Source organism: Colius striatus, chromosome 16 (genome assembly GCF_028858725.1).
Source record: "Colius striatus isolate bColStr4 chromosome 16, bColStr4.1.hap1, whole genome shotgun sequence".
In the NCBI taxonomy this organism is placed as follows: Eukaryota; Metazoa; Chordata; class Aves; order Coliiformes; family Coliidae; genus Colius; species Colius striatus.
The window spans coordinates 14,709,328-14,736,275 of NC_084774.1; the positions used below are offsets into that span (position 1 = coordinate 14,709,328).

Genomic DNA, 26,948 nt, shown 5'->3' on the forward strand with positions numbered 1-26,948 from the left:
TATTCAACTAGTGTTTTACATTTCCCCCCCCCCTTCCTCTATTTTAATGGAAAGATTTCAAAACTGGTTTAAATATTATGATATTTTCCTCTTCAAGTGCTAACTGGGAAAAGTATTCACTTTGGCTATGTCAGTCTCTTGAGTACATTTTCCCTTCCTTAGATGGCTGCCTTAGGGGTGACTTCTGTGAGGGCACTTGCTAAAAGTTTTGTTCGAACTATAGATAGGTGAGGAAGCTTTTCAAAATGGAAAAGGGTAAAATATTGCCCAGCAAGTAGACACACTAATAGAGAAGAAGGAAAAAACACTTAAGTAAAGATGTTGTGTTCAGAATCTACTTATATGCCTGGGTAAATGTAACCTTCTTAAAATTTTTATTGTTATTACCTGGCTGCATGTGTTTCTTCCTGCCAGCTACCCTCTTGTAATCTCAACAACTTGTTCTGGGCTGTAGTTTTATGCATGGGTGTTCCCCTCTCTCAGCCTGCTTTTGCATATGCTTTAGCTACTGGATCAAAAAAGAAGGCATCACCTTCAGAAAAAGCACCTTGCAGTAAATATCTGTTGTGTTCTATCAACAGAAAAATACACCAGATTTAAAGGAGAACATACAGGATCATGTGAGAGCCATTCCCCATGTGCACATATAACATCCAGGGGGTTTTAATAAATTTTTCATCACTAAAATACCAGTAATTAGATAAAATAACTTTTTCAGTATAAGTATCATACCTTCAGAATTTTCATTCTGGCTTTTTTTGATCCCAGACAAGAAAGCTTGGCATTGGATGCGCTCTATGAATGAAGAGATGCTCTTCTCAGCCTTGCTCCACAGCAAAGTATGAGTTTGCTGACTATCCCCCAGCTGATGGATTTACTCATCTAACTCAAGTGTGGAGGAGGCTCATCTGCCAAAGTATTTGTTGGTTTGCAATTAGTGCCACCCCAGATAATTTGTGCTGACAAAAAGCACAGAATTACTCTTACTCAATTGTAAAGGAGAACACAGAGGCTGGATAACTAATTTTGTGACACTGCATGTTTTGAGCATAGAGTTAACTTTCAGACTCAGGAGAAACTGGATGCTTTAGAAGGGAATCTATAAAATTCAACAGTCTCTGAGGGGGTTTGCTTGTAGTCAGACCTGGAAAATAGATGCTGAGAGCAGGTTGATCCCTTACTGTAGCATATCAGTCTCTGGGCCTTTGGAGATCTCAGGGTTCATAGTATAGGAGATTTTAAGAAGGTGTGTGTTATCTGTAGACTTTGTTTAAAAATCCTATTCTAATTTACCCTTCTAAAACACTTTTGCTTGGACTTACAGATTGCTTTGGTCTTAGAGCATTCCGCCTCGGTCTAGGGGACTCAAATGTACATTTTGCAACCTCTATTTGGCTTTTGGAAGCTTCACAGAAGCTAAAAAACATAAGAGAGAAGAAATGGGCATGAGCACAATTCTGCTGCCTAAGTGAGAGCTGCTTGCTTACCTGAGGGAGGTAGACCCTGAGGTTTTACTCCCAAGGACTCGAAATGCATTTTGCCTGGTGGCTTTCAGCCAAAACAGTCCTTGGAGCATGGATTGGCATTTACCCTTTCCAGACAACTGTTGTAAATATAAAGCTAAAAAGTTTTGCTTGTATTTCTGTTCCCTCTCCCAGACCAATAAATCTTGAATTCCTTTTTTGAAAAGCTTCAGAAAAGGCAACGTGAGAAGTGTCTCTTTGTCTTTAAAGCTCAAGTCTCTTTCAAGCAACAGAAAAACATTTAGGTGTTGAAGGATCATGTAAAACCCTTAGTGATGGTTCATGTTTGGAGATGCTATATAAATTAGACTCATACTCTGCAACTGTTGCTCCTTTATAAAACTATCCAAACCAAGACCTTTGGTTCTGAAATTGTTGAGTGTTTTGAAAATATGGAGCTGGATTCAGATCCAGATCTGAGTTTCCTAGTGGTTGCCTGCCTTCCATCTGTTTGTATTCCGATGTCTAATAGGATCTAAGCAGCAATTCTGTAGTGTCACACATGAATAAAGTGGATAATTATAAAATTAAAAGATATAACATGCTTCTAGGGGAGATAAGACTACAATTAAAGAGTATAAACAAAACTGAGTTTGATGTACAGACTGATATATTTATTCATTAAATATAATAACATAAACAAGACTATTAACTGTCATATTTTAATGATTCTGTACCCTGCAAAGCATACTCAGGAAAAAGTCCTATTGACTTCAATAGCAATGCCACATAAATTTGAATCATGGCTGTAGTAAAACAATATGTCATCCTTCCTATTTGTGATTAGTTCTTGTATATATCCCAAAATGTTCAACAAAATGTCTGTAACTCACTGAACTGAGTTCAAATATTTTATCTGCAAATCTAAGGAAACCCAGAGGGGAATGCAGAAACCTGTTCCACAGATAACTGAAATACAGCATCATGTACAGAGGGGAAACTGTCCCAGGAAAGGCTGCTGTCTGTCCCACCTCTCTTTAGAAGATACTGGACATATTTTTGCTCAGATGGCAAAATTTGGGCAAATGCCACTTTAGATCAGCAGTGTTAAGACCAGATTCTGACCTTTTTTTGAGATTCTTAACAGTCAGCAACAGTGGAAGCCTTAAAGCAAAAATTTCTGTTTGGAAAGCATGCATTAACTAGCTTGGGGTAAGTAAAAAGCCAGTCTGGAAGGGAAGAAGGGTTTCAAGAATTCTCCCTTGTTGTACACAGCATCTGTGCCAAGAAGATGTAAAACGGGACCATTTTGAGTCATAACAAATTTATCCACCCTTCGCACAGCCTCTTTGCTCAAACAGGGCACCAGGCAGGGGAGAGCAGCTCGTGCAAGATCTCTAGTGTGAACAGCACCAACAGGGGAGATCTTAAAAGGGGACTGACCCCAAATTTGTGAACTGAGCTGAACTGTGAATTATTATGTCAAATGTTTCATTGTAAAATTCCTCATTAAATTCTTTGGCGTTTACCACACACTCAGCGTAACTTGAAGTGCTGAGAAAACGAACGCTTACTGTGCCATGACAAAGGCCAATGGTTGCCTCTTTATTGAGCTTGATACATATGGTGAAAACATATTGACTAATTACTTGCCATTTACAAAAACTGAAAACACTCCAAAGTCAGGCCGAAGATAATAGAACAAGATACAGTAGGAAGGATAAAGACTGGGAGAACAGAGGAGTGTAACTCTGCTACTGCTAATCCCATATTCAAAGTTTGCTTTGACATTATGCATAACAAAGAATAACACAGCATCTCATTGTTTCAAACTGCTTAATGAAAATTGGTAAATTAATGCACCTGATTAATACATCTGTTCAAAGTAGCGACTGGATGAAGTAGCAAAGATAAAACCCAGATCCAGGCTTCTCCTAGTTGCACAATATGAGCAATAATTTAGGTCAGGGTTCAGTTTTGCAATGCTCAGTTTTCTACAGTTTTGCACCTTTTTCTGGTGTTTTCTCAAGTGTCCAAAAAGACAGTGAGCTGGGTCCTGGTGATGAAGCACATTGAGGGAAATATATTAAAGAAGTCAAAGTCAACATGGAAATTGAGACACTGAGACAGACATCTTACTCTAGCTTTCAAAATGCCATCTCTGATACAAATAGTCCCTTACAAGAGCCCAGCCCGAGCTGCCTCACAGGAGTTCCTTGTACAGAGCCTTCACAGTGAGCCTTTTTAATGCCATCTGACTTCCAGCACCTCTCCTCCAAGTCATGACAAATTGGTCCACTCATCTGATCAGGAATCTCCTGTAAGTAGTGGGATGAACATTTGACAAGTTAATTTCAAGGTAGCTCATGGAGGAGAAGCAACACAGAGCTACACAACTGTATTAAAAAAAATAGGGACTGGATAAATTCTGCCAGTAATGGATGTGTAAGGGAAAATATACTTAAAATTCAAGCTCTTTGTTTTAGAGTTTGTTTAGAAGTTTGTTTAGAAGTAGAAAACATGGGGACTTGCTGAAGCCTGGATTAACAGGAATACAATTACTGCTCTTAATGTTTTATGATTATGAAACTTGTGCTCATGTATCCACAATTTAGAAATAATGAGGAATGCAGTGGATGACTTTTTAAAAATCAAGATAATTATTAAAAAATAAAAAATTACTCCCTTCTTCCAGATAACAGAAATCAGAGACCTGAACAGGATGCCTAAAGTTAATGGCATTATTAGAAAGAAAAAAGAGTGATCAAAAATTTGTCCCACTTACCAAAATGTTTGTAGAAGCCCACTATTTTGCTCATATATATTTTTTAAATTCAAGATAAATGTTAAAGCATTTGGAGGTTAGAAGTTGTCATAAGCAAACTAAAAGTAATTTATAAACATCTGTGACATATGAGAAGAAGTTACTATTTTAGAAACACATAAATAATATGATGTCTTTCATTAAATTTTTAGAAAAAGTTTTATTTTCTAGTTCTTAAACTAAAAATAAAACACTTCAAGTGGCTGACTTTCCTTTAGGGCAACTCCTGGGCCTGAGTTGATAACATTACTGGTAAAATCCTAGTAAAACTCCTGGGAGAATTTCTGGTGTTTAGAACAGGATTAGACATTATCCATATTGATTTTCAGTGCTATCCTTGTTTTCCTGTAAAGACCTGGGTAGATCATCAGTTTTGCCCCTGCTGCCTAAATATGGAAGTTTTTAAAGAGTTTGCAAGGGTTGGGAAGAACCTGGCTTCATTTCCAATTTAAAAAGAGCTTGAAAATAAGTGTGAAAGATGCTTTTCCTTCTCCAGTGGAATTCCTCCTCAACTTTTTCCAAAAGCCGGGGTGAATGACTCAGTTCCAAATAGAAACAATAAACAAAAGTGCTATTCTTTATTTTTGTTCAAATCCTCCCCAGGGCAGTGGAGCCTTCCTTGGGCAGCTGATGAGCTGAGCCCTCACGTCCTGGACACTGCTCTGATGTGCACCTGGTCTATCAAGAGGTGATAGCCAGGATCTTTTAATGCCTTTAGGCCTTCAGACACTTTTTGCTCTTTCCAGTGAAGATTCTGTAAATATCCCTGGAGGTTTACCAGAAGCAGGTATCATGAGTGGAGCCCTGACTACGCAGTGCCCTGTGGGAGGGGAAAAGAGTCATGCAAACATGTGGGAAGTTCCTTCAGAAACTCGGTTCCCTCCTTTGAATAGCCACATTCTTCTTCAGCTCTTCATTTAATTTCTAGGTACCACCTTCACCTGGTTGTATGTAAAACTGTTAAATAAAGCCAGCTCAAGGACTGCTCGCCATGTCTCAGTGCAGCACCACACAATGGGCTGGGAAAGCCTGAGATCGTTTCCTTTCCTGCCTTTCATGTCGCTGAACTGAAACCATCACTCGTGTCAAAAGCAAGGACTGCAGATGAAAGGCCAGTGCATTAAGACAGCACATAATTGTCAGCCTCTGAGTTTCTGACATTAATCGTTTTACTTAAAGAAGACAGTGGAATGTGGGTTTTATGTGTCCCCCCTTCACCTCGAGCGAACACACAGGAGAGAGTCGGGATAAAAGTTAAAAAAACACAATGACTCAAATTTTTTGCTAATTAAAAGTAGTGTGTTTTCCCATTTTTTGGCAATTTGATAACACAAAACACTTACTTGGGGGCCACAGGGGGAAACAAACTGAGACGGATAAAAAATGTTTTGTGTTCATCCAAGCAAGACTATGTTAATGCACATTATCCCATTAATGCACATCAACATCGGGAATAAGCGCGCCAATGCAAGCAAGAAGCATACACTTATCATCATTTGATAACATGTTTAATGACAGATTGACGGTTGATTTGCAAATGTGAACTGGCATCAATGTTGCTAACTTCAGCTTCTGCCGCCTCCTCTGCTATGCCAGCATATTTATGTGCATAATTTGATTTCGCAGCCACACTGTTAGTACATTTTTAATATTAACTATGCAAGAACAGACAGCCGAACTTAAGTTGCACTGATGGTTTGAGTTCATTAGATTGAAAAAGATGGGCAATGATGACAAAGATGGAGATGGCAGCGCAACATCAAAGAGGCAACACTTAACAAACACACTCCATTTTGAACAAACCGAACTAACACATTTCATGTTGTCGGCTGCAGCAGAGCCCTTATGTACAACAGTAAGAAAAAAAATATGCTTCTGCCCTGGGCATACTGACAGCAACTCTGCAAGAAGCTTAGCAGGCTCCTGGACACACAGTTGTAAGATATTTCACTCATCTATCGCAGGTAAAGGGGCTGGTTCCAGTCTGATGTCCGAGTGACAACAACATAATTCAGCAGACTTGCAGTGGAGTTACTCCTGATTTACATTGGTCCAAGGGAGAGTGGCTGCCTGTCCCCACTCTCCTTCCCTTTGCACAGCCATGATTCTTTATGACGAATAATAAAATGATTCTGCTGAGAGCTCAGCCTTTGCGTGCAGGACAGACAGAGCACAACTGCAAGTTCAGAAGCCCTGGGGCCTCATACTGCAAGGTGTGGGATGTCCCTCCCGTGTCCCTGCAGCCAGGGAGCCCAGCATCACGTGGCACTGCACTCCTGGTGATTTTCCCCAGTGATCCTGGGCAATTCAATTCTGCTCTGTTCTGAAGGGAACATGTACCAATGAGCTGGGCGGAGAATATTTCATCCTCTGCTCACTACATTTAGTATTAATTTGCTTTTGTACTGTAATATATAATAAATTTGAGGCAGGACCTTTATGGTGTAAGTTGTAATTTTAAATTTTATGATACAAACTGACCATCTGCAGGAATCTGACTGTGTAACTTGAGCCATTCTGTGCAGACTGTAATGTTAGTACCTCTGGATCATGGCAAAACTATGATTTAGACACACAATTAGATAGACCAGGTCTTCAACAACTCTCAGCTGTCTGAATTACTGCTGAACAGCTTAATAAATATATAGCACACAGATCTCTGTTCTGCAAAGCTTTTAAGAACGTTCTTAAGTTTGCCTCTAACCAGCAAAGCACCTATTACAGTTGCTGTTACTCAGACACTAGTCCTGGGCCAGAAACTGTTGTGCCTGGCACAGCACAAAGAGAATAAAACCCTATTGCTCGGGGACCACTGCCTCTGAGCCCACACAGGCACAGGGAAGGAGTGCTGGAGCAAGGCCAGGGTTTGTTAGGAAGCTGTGAGGGACAGAAAGTGTCGACTATTGAATTTTATCCTGGAAACGCTGCAGTCACTTGCCAGACTGGGACATTCAGTAAGGGAGCAGAAAAGTACTTTGCATCAATCATCAGGTCACCTTCACTGGATTGCAGCAAGATGATTCCTGGTAACACTATGCTGGTAAAAATTCCTGAGGAAATGTCTCCTGCCAGGACATTGACCTGGCCCAGTTGAAAAAAACACTTTATTATCTGTTATGAAAGAAAATGAAAGCTTTAACTTCAGTAAAATCTCTTTGTGGAGGTCTGTGCTCTTTTTAAGAAGAGAGTTGCATTGCAGGGAGAACTAACCCTAAGTCCCTGGTTAGATTCAGTTCAGATAGTTTGCTAAGCAGCTCCAGTGCCTGGTGCTGTACAGATGGAGGTATAAGACCCCAAAACAAGGAATATCTCAACAGACAGGCAGCAACAAACATTCTTGGAGACCCCTGGCATCTGAAGCTGAAATATTTACAATTAGCTTTTGTTTAATGTAAGGTATTGATGCATTAGGTTCCAAATGCAATATCAGGCACAAGACCACACTATGCAAGGTGCTATACTGAGTTAAAGATGATCTCTCTCTCAGAAAGGGACCAAATGAGGCCGTGCTCAGCTTATTTTGTTGTCTTTTAAGATATCACTGTATCATCAGACAGCTGCTCAGAAAGGCACAGAGGCAGTGGAGTTTCCTGCCCTTAGCAGCAGGGAAGGAGCTGGTCAGCCCGTACCCAGCAGCCTCAATAATTGCTCTGTTAACAGCACTGTGCTGCCACCTCCTTACCCTGGCTATAGCTACAACTAGAAATAAAAACATATCGCAGGGAGAGGAAATTGTGGTCTCTGCTCACTCATGCCTGCTGATGGAGGACAGCAATGGGGAGAGCAAAAGAGAAAAGTTCTATTTCCAGGTTGTGAAAAGGCTCCCCCCTACCCCAGCCCTGGCCCAGAATGACTGCAGCATGCTAGGTGGCATTGCAGGGGGATGTCAAATAGTTTCCAGCTCTACATTTGCCCTCCAGATTGGCTGAGCTCCTACTGTGACTGTGCATTTAGAATGCTGGTTGTGAATAGCTCCAGAGAACAGGAGTCCAGAGCGTCACACACTTGGAAGAACCCTTAGTTTTCTCAAGTCACAATTATCTCTGTTACTACGTTTGTGTCCTCTCCCCTGTCTCATTTTAAGTAAGTTATAATTCTCCCACTCTTGTTACTGAGTAGATGCAGATGCCACTTTGTTCTATGTGATTTATAGCCAGTACCTAACGTTCAGTTATAATTCCCCATTTTAGACATGAAAAATAGCCTGTAATGCTCAACACAAGGGCCTCTCAACAATGATATATAATTTAAAAATTAACACGAGGACAGAGGAGACATGGGATTCTGAACTAGGGACTGTCTCATTCAAAGGTTAAATCTCTACAAGGTGAGCTAAAGGAATTAGTTGAGTTATTAAGTAAATGTCTCTGTTCTATTTTCCCAGTACATTAGCTGCTGCAGCCTTTTCCAGTTCAGCTGTGTTCAGCCCCAGCATGTTCAAAGTGCAAATGCTCATGGCACTGTATTCACACATTTGCTTTTTTTCAATGTCAAACAAACTGGAGCTTTTCAGAGCCAAAGGTCAAAGCAGAGGGCCCTTAAGAAAATCTCTTGGGAAATTATGTGATTGTTCTTATGTCTTTATTGTATATAAAACCAGGCTTCGTACATGGCTCACCCTTTCCAAGGATCTTAAAACTATAAATGAGTCATGACTCATTCCTGCAACACCTAAGTTATATAAGAGGTCTTGTTAATTTACTGGAATAACTTGCATAACTAATCATTTCCAGTATCAAATTCTGAAGCCTCTGAAACCTCTGAACTGTAAAGAGCTCCTTTAGAAAGACAGAAACTAAATCCCAACCTCATATGAGTCAAAACAAGGGACAGAACCTTCATCACCACACTCACTCTGCCAAATGCAAGCCATAAGGCCCTCTTAGGGCAAAGTTCAGCAATTCAGAGGAGAGAGAGGGAGAACAGAGAGCAGGGAGAAGGAAAGCTTTTGGAGGTGGCATTCCTTCCCAGTCTGTATTCAGTTCACAGTAAGATGTAACTCATATCCTGGGTGTCTCTTCCTGCACTCTGGTTAATGCTATCTCACTTCAGCAAGTATTATGTTTATGGATTACAAATGTATTGACATTTGACATTTGCATCAGCTTTCACCTGATCAACAGGAGCTTTGTCTGCCAAAGGGAATTATTATGGAAGATTTCAACAGCCATGGGAATGCCAAAAAGGTCATTAAATCATATCAGAAAAACAATGTGTTCATAGCGTTCATACATTTAGTCTTGCCAGTAAATCTTCTGGTTGATGCCTGGACCACCTACTGATGATACTCAAAGAGAAGGAGAAATAGGAAGAATTGAAGAGATGAATTAAATTAAAACCAAATGACATGAAGCCTGGCACAGTGGGATCTTTAATTTTCTACTCTATGAATCCAGAATAAGCAAAAAACCAAAACAAAGCACAGTGGCTTGACTTTATGTAAGTTAATTCTCTCCATATAGGCAGGGCTTAACTAAATAATCCTGAGTAATGTGTGCACCCCACATTATTGCATGCAATTTGTATGTGGGAGGTGCAGGATTCAGAAAACATATGGCACATGGAAAACAAGTGACAGGGTGTGCTTTTACACTCATTTTGGTTATACTTATCACTCTTGTTGATATTTTTTTTTCCAGACACAAAATATGAGTATAGGAACTTTCACCCTAATCTCTTTGGAAAAATACTGAGAGTTATTTTTTTGTGCATTTGTGATTTATAGAACAAGTCCATCCCATAATTCCTGGGAGCACAGACAATGTTTTAAAAAACCACTGATCAAATAAACAGAATTACCTCCTCCATAGTTTTTTCCCTGGATGACAAACCTGGGTCTTGCACCATAAAAACCCAAGGCCAACAGATTAGGGCTCCATAGTATTACAAAGGGAAGTGAATTATTAACTGGAAGCCCACCCACAGCCTGACTGTCGGTCCATGTCTAGTCTGGGATGAGCTTCACTGAAGATTGATCCAGGTTCAGCTGCTTGTCCCTGAGCTGAGCAAACATGAAGGAAGTATGAAGTTTGCCCTTAAGTATTAAGGAAGTATTAAGTTTGTGGTGTGTTCACTTCACATGAACACAGGCAGAAACAGGCTGCAGTACTGTAATATCCCAGAGGGACTCTTCTGTGATGTCCCTTGGGATGTAGGCCAAGACGTAGGTAAAAGGTAATGTCAGGCTTTTTAATGGTCCTGACAAGAAAGTTGGTGGCCATGAGGATGCAGTCCCAACAGTGATCAGTGCCAGTAGATTGTCTTGGCACTCAGAAATATAATCAGTGCTGAGCAGCTACTGAGGCACTTGGAGCACCAATGCACATGTGGCTTGGGGAGACTGTACAGAGGTCACATGGAGAGTGGCAGAAAGTAAAGTCAGGGACTGGACAAAAAGGTTCTTCTAAATCTTGGCTTGAAATAAGAGAGAAGTAGAGAGGTGGGGCTGTGTGATGAAGATACCTACTGTCAGCTGTGCACTACACCATGATATTGGTTACGTGTATTGAGATAGATAATTTCAGGTAATCATGATAGAAACTTGGAGATTTTCTGATATAGGGAGTGTTTGTGAGTTTTCATTAAAAGAAAACATGAAAACGGCACTTTCACATTTGAGATTTTAACAGTTCTCCAAGAGGAGAGGGTGAAAATGCTTTTGTCTGCACACAAAGTGCTTTGGAGGTTTAGAAAAGCCGAAAGCAAACCCAGAAGGGATCAAACTAGTATTATGCATGTGCAACAGAACAGGCAGTTTTGCCTCCTCTGAATTGCTGCTCCATGCCAGTATAAGCTCTGCGGTAAGACTGCATGTCCTGCTCTGCACACAGTTGAGAGAAATCTTTAGAGAGGCCTTTTTAGTGAGTCATGGGAAAATCCCAAGGAAAGCCAAAAAGAGAATGGAACAAAGTGTGATGCCCTTGGGTCTGGAGGTTAGATACTACTTCTACACTGAGTGTGATTCCTTCCTTAGCCACGTGCAAAGAGTAAGCGTGAAGGCTCAGCACCAGTCTGACTGCCATGCACTGCATGTACATCCCCTGCATGTACATCCCCTGCTCCCTGCCTTGGGATGAGGCATCTCCAGAGCTCAACCCAAAAGGCCCACAGTTGTGGCAGCACAGACTGCAGCTCTTGTATGTTCTCTGCAGCTCCAGGAGCAGGGGAAAATAATCTCTGCTGGCTGAAGAAACTTCTGGACTGTGAATCTGGAGCCTGGGAGAGTGCTCTGTGAATGGTACCACATGCCTGTCCTGTTCTTACACTCATATTGGTCATGGTCACAGATACAATGGACCTTTGGCCTAACCCTGAATGGCCATTCTGATGTTCTTACCTCACTATGATAAAGCTATACAAGAACAGCAGAAAAATGTGCTAAAGTCTTAGCAGCATTCATCTGTTGTGCACACTCCCTGTTACAAAGGACTGTGCATACTTAGGGCTAGGGAACAGAACATGAATGCAAAACATGGCAATTGTTCACCTCCAGCTGGAGGCTACAGCTCCACACCACAAAGAAAGCTCAAGCTGGCAGTGATGCAGAGGGCAAATATCCCAACAGGGACCAGGGAAGCTCCCTCAAGCACTGGAGCTTGGGGGACTGCATGGCACAGGCAAAGTAACATCACCTCAACCATCACCAGACAGTGCAGAGCAATGCTAGGAAAGGCAGGAGAAATGGGGAACAAAAGCACATGTGGAGGTCACAGTCCTCATGATCTCTCTGTTTTGGGTGAACTTGAAGGCTGAACTTTTTTGTTTCTCCAGTGCAGTCCAAACCCACCATCCTTATCACCTGCTGGAGCTCCCACACTGTTGTGTTAATCACAGTAAGTATGGCAATAGAAAGGGAAACTGGAAGGTGTTGAGAACATCCTGGTAAACCACATCCCCTGACCCTCTCCTTTCTTTTCCTGGCCTGCTTTGCCTTGCAGCTGCTGCTGTGTGCACAGAATCTCTGTGCTGGTCACTTGATAACAAATCCAAAAGAGGCTGTTGGGGTACAGGGGCATGGGAATTAAGAGCATTTATTCACTCTGAGGCCTGTGATCCTCTGCAGTACAGGCTTCCCAAAGGAAAACGTCTTTCTCTTTCATCCATACCTCCTCCACTGTAGCAAATCACCGAGCACACGGTCTTGGATGACCTGAGAAAAGGTGGATGAGAGGAGGCAGCAACTGCTGCTTCACAGACCACTCTATGGCTTGATCCGATGCAGCTGCTGGATGAGGTGGAGGGAAGCAACCACATCAAAGCCACTCTCGCCACCTCTCTTTTCCCTTAAAAACAAATGTCATTGCAGCACCCTCCACTTTCTATAACAAGGTTTATCATTGTTCTTCGATTCTCTGGGACAATAAATGGTTAGAAATGAGCATATATCACCAGGAAATCTCTGCCTGCCCCTTCCCCCAAGCAGTGTCATAAAAACGTACAAATTCACATTAATAATGAAGTGCATTTCCCCAAGAAGCCACTGTGTATCTCAGGGAGAGCAGGCAAGGTGGCAGTTGCTGCAGAGTTTCCTATTAAAGAGCAGAGCAAATACTCATAAATCTGATGAGGGGCCAAAGCACATGTTAGGGCTGTCTCCCTCTTAATGGAACCTTTTCTGAAATGAAAAAAATATATATCTCGATACATTCAAGGTATTCATTAGACATGACAACCTCCTCCACTCCCCCATCCTTCCCTCCCCCACTGCTGCATGTGCTGACCCCTGCCAGAGAGCCGGTGCTGAGTGCTGGTATACCAGTAGGGATTTTGGAGGGGAGGAGGAACTGTTTTGTTTTAATAAAGAGATTGTGTAAATTTACTACAATGAACATTCCCCTCCTGGCCCCATGTCTCCCTCCACTTCAGCAAGCTGCTGCCGTTCCCTCTGTCTCTCACCCCGACGTTCCCTCCCCTTGGCTGCCGGCCTCTGCCATACCCCACATCCCACCTGTCCATCTGCTGGGGAGGAGAGACGACAGAGTCAATGCTGTAACCCACAGCATGATCCTTCTTGCAAACTTGAGTGTAGGAAACCTTTCCAGCCACCTCACACCTTCAAGGGCTTGGCCAACTTGTGCTCTTGGGAAAATGTGGTTCTCCAAACACAGGGAGGTGGCAGGGTGAGTACTGGTCCCCTGAGCAATCTCAGGGGCTGTGATCTTGCTACCTGGTGCAGCGTCTTAACGTTATCACAGGCTAGAAAACCAGTCTGCTGCCCAGTTCCCAAGAGTGAGATGCCCTTGAAAAAGAAACACTGTCACATTTAAGACAAGCTCTGTGCCGCACATTGTTTGTTCTGCCTCACTCCTCTTCTTGCAAGCAGGATGCTGAGTTGGAGCTGCACTGGTGTAAATCCTGCGTGACTCCACTGATGTGTGAAAACTAGCGTAAAGACCGATCCTTCCTCAACAGACCCTCTTTAGATGGACAAATAGACCCATTTCTCAACGAAGGAGTTGGGAGGAGATGGCAGAATGAGGCCTGAAGACTACAGCTTAATAATCATGAATTATCTGTTCATTATCCCAATAAATAGTGAAAAATGTCTTCCGACTTTCCTCCTCCCATAAAGCCATATCTATAATTTTCCTCATTTTCCATCTGTGCTCCATCATATTTGCACCGAGTGATCATCCAGCTAAATTACATTATTTTTATTGAAAGGTGCTTTTGAGGGTTGGATACTGCTCATGTCTGTTCCTTTTGTTATTGATCTTTGTGATTTGATTGCTAAGGTGTAAAATGTATAAATAAGACTTGGATATCTTTCCTTTGAAATCTCACTGGGTAAAAATGTTCTGTTATAGATTATGAAGGCTGTAGCATTTAATAATATCAGGTGCAGCAAGGAGAAGGCAAGATTTTGATATCCTTATGAATACTGAATACTCTAGGAGGTAGGTGCTATTCAAGGTCAGGTAAAATCCAGTCAAAATACTCAAAAGTTGCTGTTTCTTTGTAAGTAGAAGAGTTCCTGCCTTTTGGGGGCAGGAACTGTCATATACAGTATGCTTATACAGAGCCCAGAAACAATATGGGTTGACCCAGTGGGTTGGATGCACTAATGCAATGTTAAATAATACTGATCTTAATAGGAACCTGCAGTATTCATAAAAAGCAAGTAAATCTGCACCATATATCTGTGCTGACACACTCTGATGCATCATCTGGCCTGACCCTGCTCTCAGGGAAGCCAAGAACACACTATTCTTGGTTTTACAAGGACTATTACTAGATTGAAAAAATGTTATCTGGGAAAATTTAGAAGATCTAAAAATGCTACACTTAAAAAAATATCCTGACCTGCCACTTTGGGGAAACAGTTATAAATGACCAAGGATTGGACATTTATGATGAACTGAGGCTTCACCAGAACAGGACTATTTTGAGGGAGGAGTGATGCGTTGGAGGTGGTTCCCTGCTGAGGATGGGCTCTGTGTCTCTCCTCCAGCACTGCAGCAAGGCCAATCTATTCCTCTTTAAATTCCCTTGTCTCCTCTCCTCTCCTTCACGGTGCTACCCAGTTTATTCCAGTAAAAGTTTATTTTAAAATGGGGTGTGCCCACAGAATTTTTTTTAACATTGAGAAGTCAACATTGTGCAACAAAATGTCAGAAAAGTCCCATTCAAACTAAATAATTAAATCATTAACTGCAACGAACCCATTCTTTCTGGCTGATGACACAGTGAGCAGAACCCTCAGTTTTGTTGGTGAACTCTGCTTTAAAAAAAAATCATGGTGAACACAGCTGCAGGCACCTATGTCCCAGCATGTCTGCTCCTCCCAAATGTTTGGTGCTAAGAAGAAATGAAAGACGAAGAGCAAGCTAAATTCTCTAACATATAGTTTTGGACTTGTAATTCATATAATTGTCCTTGCCCATGTAACACAAGTGTTGGCTACTAGTGGAACATGATGTTCAGAGCAGCTCCTACTGTTTCAGAGGGATGAGAAAATAAAATCCACAGAAGAAAAAAAATCTATTTTGGTATACTTAACACATACAGTTATCTAGGTGTCCTATATATCATTTAACAAATTGCTTTGCAATTCTTCCAGGGCGTGGTATAATGACTGATTTAAAATCACTGCATTGCTTAAACTGCATTGTTCTTCATCAAGTTGAGTCATTTTTATGTGAAGTGTCAAGCTCTCTAACAAATAACTGCTGCCAGACAAATCAAGTTCCTCATCTTAAAGCTACGGCTAAATAGTTTATAGCTTTAATCTGCTCACTGAGGTGTGCAGTCTATGACAGTAATTATAAATGCAAGGAGAAATTATAGCTGAATGCTTTAACTGCATTAGGAGCCATTTGATGAACAATCATGATTGCCTGCTCATTTTCAACAATAGAGGGCAAGTTAGTGTCAGTGCATTAGAGGATTTTCAGTTCTGCTCTGCTCTTTCTTCCATTTACCACAGAATGTCAGTTGTCTCCTATAAAGTAGAAAAAAAGCACTGTAGAAGCTTTAAACTTGATGGTTAAAAAAAGACAAAGGAGGAAACAGAGAGAAAAACTGTTTATCGTTATGACTCATTTTTTTTTGTTTTGCAGCAACTCTACTTCCAAATTAGTTCATCTCAGGTAGCTGCCTGTTTACCTATCAGGGTCTTTTGAAATAGAAATCTCCCCAGTCAAGTTGGTAAATTTGACTCTATAGAGATTTCTTTCTATAAAAAGTTGTAGATAAGACCACAGAGAGCCTTGGTTATTGACAGTAATATTGACAGTTATAGCCAATCTCATCTGACTTTAAAGTGACAAATACAATTCTGTCTCATCTTTTTACTCAGGACAACAACAAAATTCTAATTTAATTTAAAAGCATGTACAGATGTTCTTCGAAGGCCTAAGTCAACATACAAATTACTTCTAATTAAAGCCACATTCCCTAACGTTCATGGATTTTCTTGGAAGAATAGCAATAAAATCAGATTTGAAGCGGGTTAAATGAAAGAGAATAGAGATGTCTGATTGTTGTATATTACACATAATTTTACATTATATTACTAAACTCATATCTGTGAAAAGAACTGAAGAAAACACCAAAGCTGAATATAAAACAGATATATGTCTTTATATTTAAGAAAAATGTATACCAAATTTCTCATAAACAGCCTCACAGGGGTCTTAAAAATAAATCCAGGTACATTACACATTTTTCCACAGTACTAACCCAGATTATTCATTTGTATTTTTAACGATAGCTAACATTTTAAAACATAACCTTTAATAGTAAATTTCATTGAAATATAGAAAGTATTTTATGTACTTCTATACTTGAGTATCCTTTACACTGCTTTACTTCCACTTACTTCTATATATTTTCCCTGTTTTTATTTCTATCTCACTACAACACTGCCTAGAAGAAGGGAACACAAATGCATGTGCACATTTTAAGAATCTCACTCTGCTTTAAGTTTCTTGTTTCTAAATACTGTGCTCTAGTCTGTGTTATTATTCAAATGGATACTGAATCTTAAAAATAACATGGTAAGAATAAGTAAACTCTGAAAATCCCTGTTATTTGATTTATTCTGCTTGCAGATCTCCAGGAGAAACCATATGAATAAACTCCAGCCTCCATACTTCTAACACAGTCAGAACTTCGGTAGGCTCACGGCTCCAAAAACTGTAATAAAATCTTTACAATGCAATCCAAAATACCCCATCATTTCATACAATTTGTGCTATCATGCATACCAACTAAAATTACAGTTCCAGATAACAGTGCTATCACTCTGTCATTGCAATTTAAATATATTTTTTCAAAGGTAAGATACAACCTGCATCTTGATATAAATTAGAAATGGATGAGTATTACGAGGACAGCAATTTCTCGGTACCAAAGGCAGGAAGGACAGTACCTTATTTATGTAGTTACATATCACCTGAATAATACCCATGATGTGTATGTGCAGTTTATTACAATGCAGAAACCATTTTTTTTTTTTTCCCTTGGAGATTTTTTTTTAATCTGTATTTGTTCCCCAAATCTTCAGAAATAGTAACATGTTTATAAAGGTGGGTGTTTGGTTTGCTCCAGTAATAACATAGTTCTTTCAAGACCAAATCTCAAACATTTGTCACATATTAAGCCATGAATGTACCAAAATAACTGTTATATTAATATATTTGGCAGATAGCTTTTGTTTGATAGTACCCAAATTATTGGTTTGCTATGATATCTCTCCTGTGAAAACTATGAATGTCAGAGTCTTAATAATCATTAACTAGTGGGGAAGGAAACAAGGTATGGTATATTTTTCCTAGCCAATCTCTCGAAGTTTTCAGATATTTTGTCAGATGTGTTGATTTTGAATGGTCAGACAAACAAGGCACATTTATTGGATTCTACTGTTGGGTTAAAAATGCCAAAATGGAAATGGAAGGGGTTAGCTTTATTTTGAAAACAAACTCCTTGTGAGTTAGAATTTTGGTGGCTAAAATAAGCAGAAAGCAGAAATCTAGTCAAATGCAGACAGCAGATACAAGATGTATGAAAAACTTAAATCTTATTGCACTTCAATACTGACGTTCTACTCTACAGTAATAGCTTCTATTACCCATCTCAAAGTAACTCTTTGAGTAGTGGTTTAAATTATTCAAAAGTAGCCTTTTTAATGGAACTTAAGTGATGCATAGTCCTGGTGCTGGCTTTGCACACAGTAAGTGTTTCTTAAAGCTTCATGAATATTTGCAGCAAACAAATGTGAAATCTCCACACAAACGGGTATTCATCCTCAAAGTGCCTGTACCCTCAATTAGCTAGAGAATAGCCACAATAGCAGGTGGTGTAAGTGACAACTCACAACACATCTCTAATTCTGACTGTCTGAAGAATTGGTTTTCCGAATGTTATTCAAGTAATGAACACGTTGGAGAAAAGCTGTATCTGCACATGATTATTCTGTGAACAGAAGCAGAGCCTGAGTGTGCTGTAGCCATAGCTGGGAACGACTAACAGAGTCTTCCTGGAAATAAACATGTTAGAACAAAAAACTTCTATTTGGACTTTTAGTTGATGTTCTGCATATTTATTTAAATCAAGAATATTCAAGTTTGTGAATCAAGTAAAATTAAAAATGCAAAAATTGTGTGTCATCTGAATATTACATTACATTTTATAAACATTGGTTGTGGCAGTACTTTGACTGGTGTATCTTTCAGCAAAAAATAGCAACACTAATGTAGAAGTATCCTACTAACAGGCCTTTGAAATATTAAGCTTGTAAAAAATCTAGCTGCTTTCTCAATTAAGCATGAACATCCTCCCTCCCCTCCAGGTTACACAGAAGCTTGCACCGAAGTCAGTGATGTTTATGGATTGATTAGGATTCCCACCAACATGAAACAAAACATAAACATCTTAAAGATTAAAACAAGAGTGATGGAGAGATAGGTTAAAATGATGAGACAAAAAAGGCCACTCACAACAGAAAGCATTTAAGTAAGTGTAAAATCATAAAATATTTTACAAAACAATGTCCAAACATCAACAAAAGAATAACCAAACTTCTGGCTATAAACTTTCCAGAGTTATTTGTAGATTATTGAGACTGGATTGGATATTGTGGGAAACTTGGAATAATTAGGAGTTTGCTAATTTGACATTTGAATTATCTTCCTTTCCCCATTGAAATCAGATTTACTGGAGTATTGGCACTGAAAGAGGCAATGATATTTTGGGTTTCAGTACTTTTTTTCCTGCTTTTTCCATTCTCATTGCAAAGGGCAACATTTAGTTGTTGCATTCCACATCGAAGTGCACAGAATGTGAAACGATTAATTCTCAGAAACAAAAAAGGGAGTGAGAACTGGGAAAACAGCTGCTTTGAAATTATTAATAAGAAACGATCTTTCTATATAGAGCAGTGTGGCTATGCATTTACCAAGCTCTCTTCTTGAAAACATTATAAAATGGATATGTACATGCAATTAGATTAATGAGGCAGGAGTATATTATGCTTTTTATACTGTTTTCCTACATTTAAGAAAGTATGAATGTCTTATGAGGCCTCCTTTAAATGATGAAATTAAAACTCGCTATAGAGCATGCATACCTTAAGAGTTATTCTTCATCCACTTCTGCTACAAATTGTGAATGGTGTTCTGGTGACTTGCTGTGTGTTTTGCTTAGATGAAGTTTTACTGCATGTTTGCTCGCAAATGTCCGACAGCACAACTTACATTTGAACTTAGAGTCTGTGTCCTCTTCTCCAGCTATTGTTTCAGGAGATCTTTGAACTGAAACTCTGGAGATTTCTTGCTCTACCTTGGTTTGCTGCTCCACAGCCAGCCTGTTCATGTCTTTCATTTGGAAACCTAGATGAGATTCTAAGTGGCTAATGTAAGTTGATGGGGTTCGAAATTGAGATGCACAGTCGCTGCAATAAAAGACTGGATGTCCTTTGTCCATGTTTTTCAAAAACTTTGTTCCTCCGGTTTTCCTAAGTTGATACTTGACATTTGCCAACCAATGGCTGATGGTGGTCATTGACAGGCCAGTAAACTTGGAGATCTGCATGCGCTCTTGTGGGCCTAGATCAGATAATAAATATTTACCTTCAGATGTCTGGAAGAGGCTGGAAGCAAACTGAGCTTGCAAAATGAGAAGATGCTGAGGGTTCCAGTTTGACTGTCTGCCCTTCCTTTTATGCAGAGTGGAGACTTCTGTTGAGACATCCTCAAAGCGTCGGACATCTATTTCCAACTTCATAGATGGGATCCTTGAAGATGCAGCAGGTTTTGGTGTAGTAGCTTTGGGAAGAACTTTGACCATGTCAGCGATGTCAGACAGAGCATGTTTTTGAGGTGGAGAAGTACAAGATTGTGCTTGAGCTGACTCAGCTTTCTTGCCCTTGGATTTGGTCAGGTCAATAGGCTGATCATTATTTTCAAACAAATAGTGCCTGGATACACTTGCAGGCTTCGGTGGGGTTGGGGTGGGAGATAAAACCGGTTTCTCCATCATATTTAGATTAGGTTTGTGGAACACAGAAATTGTGCTAGAACTGGGACTGGAGTTGGATTGAGGCTGTAAAGGCTCAGTGGCTTTGCCCAAGTGATTATTCAGTACTGACTGCAGCGCACTGAGTGGGTTGACACAAGGCAGTTCAGATGAATGGTTGGCAGCAGCACAACCATTACTAAGAGAAGCTGCTGTTGGTTCCTTGAGGATTGGTTTTTCTTTTCCGCTGTCCTCTTTAATTTTATCTTCTTCTTTCAAGGGACATGGCTCTGTCTTTTTTTGCTCCACAGAGGCTTCAGATTTGAGGAGAGGTTCTCTCTCACTCTGATTGAGTGAGGCAGGCTCAGCCTGGATGCCTTCTTTAGCATAGTCCTTTTGTACCTCTTCCTTGTCACCGCTTTCCTTCTTCACTTGAGTGCACTGGGCAACATTTGCTGAGATAGGGACTAGAGGCATGACTTTCCACTTCGGAGCTATGGGCCTCAATTTATTGGTGATCGTTGGCCTGATTTGCAGTACTTGGGAACCTACAGGCAAAGATGGCTTAGCTCCTTCTGAGAGCTGATAAGCTGCGTGGATGCTGGGATATGCACTCCAGCTGGGTGCTCCATTTTGAGCCTTATTGATGGCTGTTGTGACAGTGTTCTCCAAAGACTTTAAAATGTCCCCACCACCCTTTGAACCATCTTCTAAATCTTCTTCTCTGAGGTACTGGTATTTCATTGTGGGATCGAGTGGTTTCTGAAGAGTATCTTCATAATCTTCAGTTTTGACTGCTTTCTCATCTTTGTTTGCATCATCAGCTTTATCTTTTTTACTTTCTTTTTTTAGTTCAGAGGTGGGAGCTATGCACTCTGCAGATGATTTGCCAGCTGATTTTGACACTGGGCTGTCACTGGCAGGTGCTTCAGACAGCGATTGCATTTTTTCCACAGCTAATGGATCCAGAACGAGTTGCTTTCCTTTCTTCGAAGCTGAACTTGTAACTTTCAAGAAATGGCCAGTGACCATCATGTGGGTTGTGAGCTGCTGCAAGGTATCATGAGAGCTTCCACATTCCATACACTTCAAAATCTGGGATTTGCAGGCCTCAAACTGCCAGGTATAGCTGGCACCATTCTGGTAGCCATAGCGGTTGTTGGATGACAACTGCAGGTTTGCATTCTTCTGAGAAGAAAACGTATCTGAGAAAGACCCTGTCGTGGAATCGGGAGAACAAGGTCTGTTAACATCAAACACGCGCTTCTTTGCTGGAGTGACCATTTTTGAAGAAATGGTTGGTACTGGCTCCTTCAAAGGCACTTTTTGGTAATGTTTTGTTTTTATCATATGAACACTCAGATCTTGAAGGGAATCAAAAGAGTCACCACAGAACATACATTTCAGAACTTTTTGTGCATCTTCCTTGTCCATGTCTTGGAAAGCCCTTTTTCGAGGCTTTGAGTAGCTGGTAGGTCTGTGCTTGTCCTTTTTATGGTTGTCATCTTGGTAATGACCTGTCTCATTCATATGAACTGTCAGTTCTACCAACGTGTCATAGGCAGCGCTGCACTGCCGGCACCGGAACCGGCTGGCGCCCGTGAACACAGTTCCACACATTTTGCTGCTCTGCCTGTAGAGCTGGACTGAGCTGAAGAGGTTGGGTTTTGAGACAGGTCTGGAAGGTAAATTCTGCTGTAAGCTTTTTGACAGTGCATCTTGGTGCCAATCAAAATCACCTTTGTTCCCGCCATTTCTGTTGTCACAACTCCTCTTTTCAGAGTTAGACAACTTGAAACCCAGCCCTAAGCCCGTCCAATAAGAGTCTGACAGTATGTTGGCATAGACGGCTGTCATTTTATCCATGCAATCATGTGCTTCATTCTGCGCTTTGGGATGGACTCTGGTTTTTGGGTCCTGTGGCTCTCTGGAACAAATGCTTTTAATATCTGCCACATGGTCACTACCATCACTTAGTAATGATTCATTTTCTGCATCCTGGTTAGATATATGACTGACAGGGGAATTCTGGTAACTGAAGTTCCCTTTCTGCTCAGGACACACTTCATGTTCCTCATCTGTGCCAGTGTCATTGCTGCCCTGCAGCTGAGCAGTTGAGTTGTTGTCATCATCATCTTCTTCCTCCTCCTTTATATCTTCCTCTTCCTTTAAATCTTCCTCTTGGACATAACCTGAAATGTAATATCAATATATGAAATAGTTAAAGGAGAATACTACAGTTTAAGCTTTCTAGTTTCACTATGCATTTTCTTTACCAGACTGTTTCAATCTACAACTTTTTATTGCCTGTTAGCTCTGGAAGTGAAAAAAACCAAATGATGTCTCTTTTTGTGAAGGTTGCTGCATTTTATTGGCAGATGACCATAATTCTTTATAACTGCCAGAGATTCTGAGTTAATAATTTTCCTGTCATGGGAGTATAATTTTAACTGTCCTGTAATGGGACAGTTGGAAAATTCATATGTAAGAATTTAAAGTTTAAAGTAAAAGCTTCAATTCTATCAAATTGTTTTTAGTTTCACTGAAAGAAAGGGTAGAATTGTCTAGGAACAGAAGAAAAATAACTGCCTTAATCTTCTTGGTTCATAGCATCATCTAGGTACAGGAACCTTTTGTCATTTAATCACCTAAAAATGCACTTCATAGAATCATAGAATTGTTTAGATTGGAAAACACCCTTAAGATCATCGAGTCCAACTGTTAACTCTGCACTGCCATATCCACTACTAAACCATGTCCCACAGCACCACATCTACAGTGATGGTAACTCCACCACTCCCCAGGGCAGCCTCTTCCAATGCTTAACAACCCCTTCAGTGAAGACATTTTTCCTAATATCTAGTGCAATCTAAACCTTCCCTGGTGCAAAATGAGGCCATTTCCTCTAGTTCTATCATTTGTTACTTGGGAGGAGAGACCAGCATCCACCTCCCTATAACCTCCTTTCAGGTAGCTGTAGAGAATGATAAGGTCTCTCTTCAGCCTCCTTTTTTCCAGGCTGAATATCCCCAGTTCTCTTCAGACTTGTGCTCCAGACCCTTCATCAGTTCTGTTGCCTGTCTCTGGATGTGCTCCAGAACCTCAACATTTTTCTTTTAATGAGAGGCTCAAAACTGAACACAGCACTTGAGCTGCAGCCTCACTAGCGCCCAATACAGGGGGACAATCACTACCCTGGTCCTGCTGGTCACACTATTTCTGATACAAGCCAGGATGGCATTGGCCCTTGGCCACCTGGGCACGCTGCTGGCTCATGTTCAGCCACTGTCTACCAACAACCCCAGGTCCCTTCCCTCCATGCAGCTTTCCAGTCACTCATCCCTTATACCTGTAGCATTGCCTGTGTTGTAGGTTGTTGTGACAAGTACAGGACCCAGCACAGAGCCTTGCTGAACCTCATACAATTGGCTTTGGTCCACAGATCCAGCCTGTCCAGATCTCTCTATAGAGTCTTCCTGCCCTCAAGCAGATCAACAGTCCCACCCAGTTTGGTCGTAGAATATACACAAATAATTTATATGTCAAAATACAACATCTGAAATTGATAATAGGAGTAAGTAGAACTCTTTTGTTTATAAAAGTAATGTGCTGTGTGCCATAAAAGCAAATTGTGCTTCAGTAAAAACAAATGTATAAATTTCAGGGCAAGAAGTCTTGGAAGTTACAAAAGAATATTGGGATGTGACAGAGGTAGACTGAACTCAATTGTAAAGCTGGAAAAGGAGAACAAATCCAGAAAGACTTTCTCTGACAAATTAACTATTTAATTAATTAGCTGAACTTGAGACCAGAAAAGCTGTAAATTTAAAAATGAATTAAGAAATTCTGACAGGTTTTTTCGTGGCCATATATCAGCAGTAATTCTGCCTAAGTTACAGAAGATAACTTGGTTAAAAACAGACTGAAGAATTACAGAAGATTTTTAAGAGTGAACTGGCTCTGTTGCAGTAAGTGAATAAATTCACAATGACTCAACATCGTCAGCAATTCACTCCCACAGCCCCACAAGAAGGGATGGAACAGAATGAGTGCTTCAGGTACGTTTTCACAAAACCCAGGTGTAATTTTTTTAACAGGTACAGCAAAGCTGTTATGCACAATGCAAGCAGACATTGAAACAACTCACTGTTATTGACAGCCACTCATCAGAACCAAAAGTTGATTTCAGAAGCACAAGTCATCAGAGGCATGCTGATGAGCTCTTCCAGTTAGGTAAAAGAGCAGTGCTGCTAAGCCTACAGACTGCACTGCATTCTCAGGAGCACTGTGTTGTGTTCCCTTAACCAAAACCACCAAAACCCTCAAATTGGAGCTGCCCTTAAAAAGAAGTAAAAATAACATAAAATTCTAGTTCTCATAATCATGAAGTAACCCTAAAAGCTCAGAAAGCACAACGTTTCTAAAACTGTTATTTGTTTAAAATCCAATTCCTTCCCATCTTCTGAGAAAAGTCATTTTATCACTCTTTGAGAACCTGGTTCATTTTGCTCCCTTGAATTTGATACTCTTGCACAAATGATATCCTCTTCACAGATCAAAAGGGATGGGCAGAAAAGGTAGAAGCATTTTGATTAACATCTGAACAAAGCCTTCCAAAGTTTTTTCAGATACATGTTTCAATTTTTCAGTCTATTGGCATGCATACCTCATCCCTTCCAACACGTTTACCTTCTAGCCAAAGAGATGAACTAGAGGAACTATTTCCTGGATGAAGTTGCAGTATAAGAAGAGTGAAATGATGTCTCTGTGCATGGGCTATGAAAACCACGAGTTGTCTTTCCTATGCTCCTCCATGGTCATAGGACCTGCACTGATCCCAGCAGCTTATAGCAGCAGGCTTTGCTTACTTCAGGGTGATACCAGGCAGCATCACAACCAGAGATAAATATAACAGCAGTGGTTATGAGCAAATGACTTGGTCAGCATTTTAGTAAGATGAACTAATAATCACATAGAAGTAGGAACACTATGCTCTTCAGTAGGTGCTTTCAGCAAAGAAGCTATATATTGAATATTGTTAGACACTATAAAACAAGCCTTTTAGTAGTGTGTTGGGACAGAGAAAATACTAGTAGCCCCATTTACAGATGATCAGACTGAGGCAGGCAGAAAAGACAACACTAAGAACATCACATTTTTTTTTCCTCCTCCCTAAACTTTTTCCCTAAATAACCAGATAATACTTTCCTTGTATTTTCACTTACACCCTTTCTGAGTTTCTATGCTTTTCAAGAGGACAAGCAGAATGGAGGGACATGGAGGCGGCAAAAGCTCCTACACGTCATGAGTAGTAACCTTGTTAAACACGCAGCACGAACTGATGAGCAGGACTGACATGGTTCTCGCGGTGTTAGAGCTGCTGTACAGCGTAGGTAGCAACACTGGCCTCTTGCCAGGATGTATCACAGTGCCAAGCATATTACACCCAGCAAAACAAAAATAAGGAGGGAATCCAATGAAGGAATCAGACAAAACAGACAACAAATAGCATTCACACGGTTTTGGGTCGGTGCAAATTTGATTCTCCATTTCAGCACCAGTTCTTTGAATACTATTAACCCATTTTTCACCAGAAGGTAATTTTTTCCTTTGGAAAATACATACAGTAATTTCTTCCTCACAATATCCTTTGTCCTTCCGAAAGGATTTACTAGGAGAAGCAGAAGTATCAGACAGCTGCACATCCCCCACAATACAGATAAAATTTTCTGCTTAATTAAGCATTGACATGTTTACTGTAACCTTTACAGAAGAGTAACTCATGCTGAGAAATTCTCTTTTTCTGTGTCTGTATAAGATACAGACACAATCTTATGAAAGTGGTAAAAGTAACTTATTAGAAAGCACAATCGAAATGGTGCATCAAAATTTCACAAAACCAAGAGTCAAGATCATTTTAATGGTTAAGCATTCTGGGCAGCTTTGAAAACACATTTCAATATCCTAACTTGTAAAATCACTTCTGTTTATGTAAATGATTTAAATTGCTGTGGGCAGTTTAAGGACAGTGGAGACCTCTTCAGTGCAGACAACCTAGGGTACAAGAAATGCATGTGTCCTTCCAATAGTAGCTTTTAGTAAAACTTCATTAGACATGAAGTTTGATATGAACTGATGTAGCTACTTAACAGAAATAACATTAATTTAAGTGGACTTTGCATTTTATAAATAAAAGGTGTCTTAAGCTTGTGCACTCACATTTTAAACGCAGTGCCTGTCTGTAATAAGTGGCATCAATTTTGCACGTCATGCTGATGTCCATATAATAAATTGTTGAATGACCTGTTCTCTTCCCACCAGTTCTCTCCCAGGCTTATTTTGACATTCCAAACCTCTGAGATGCTCAAATATAGCTGTCTTAGAGGAAAAAAATCAGTAAAATTAAAGAAATCCAAACTCAGTAACCAGATGAATGCTTCCTCCTTTTCCAAGATGAGATTTTTTCCCAATGAAATTAAACAGTCTCAGGCAAAGGCATAAGATGGGCAATGTGCAGTCCTGAAGAAAGAGGAGACTGAATTTCACTATCATCTTGAAGACTGGACAAAACCCAGAAGCTTCGAACACTGAATGGAAGCAATTTCTGGCTTCCCAAATGGAAACAGTATTTGGTTTCAGTGCTGATGGTTCACAAGCTAGTGTATGTCAAAATCATCACACCAGCAAGGACAATATTATCACAGGGT

General features: G+C 40.3%; 1 protein-coding gene across 4 annotated transcripts in view; it reads right to left on the reverse strand.

Moving 5' to 3' along the window:
• TSHZ2 (teashirt zinc finger homeobox 2) overlaps positions 1-26,948 on the reverse strand; it is a 227,791-nt gene that overhangs the window by 70,165 nt on the left and 130,678 nt on the right. For 2 of the 4 annotated variants that reach the window (XR_009819839.1, XM_062009084.1), the window contains exon 2: positions 19,355-22,433. Coding sequence is in view for 3 of the 4 variants with exons in the window: in XM_062009084.1 (XP_061865068.1) it covers positions 19,363-22,433 (3,071 nt within the window). In the remaining variant the exon portion in view is untranslated. Of the gene's footprint in view, positions 1-3,700; positions 3,782-18,049; positions 22,434-26,948 lie in introns of those variants that run through there. The other 2 variants (XM_062009085.1, XM_062009083.1) reach the window with 2 other exon arrangements.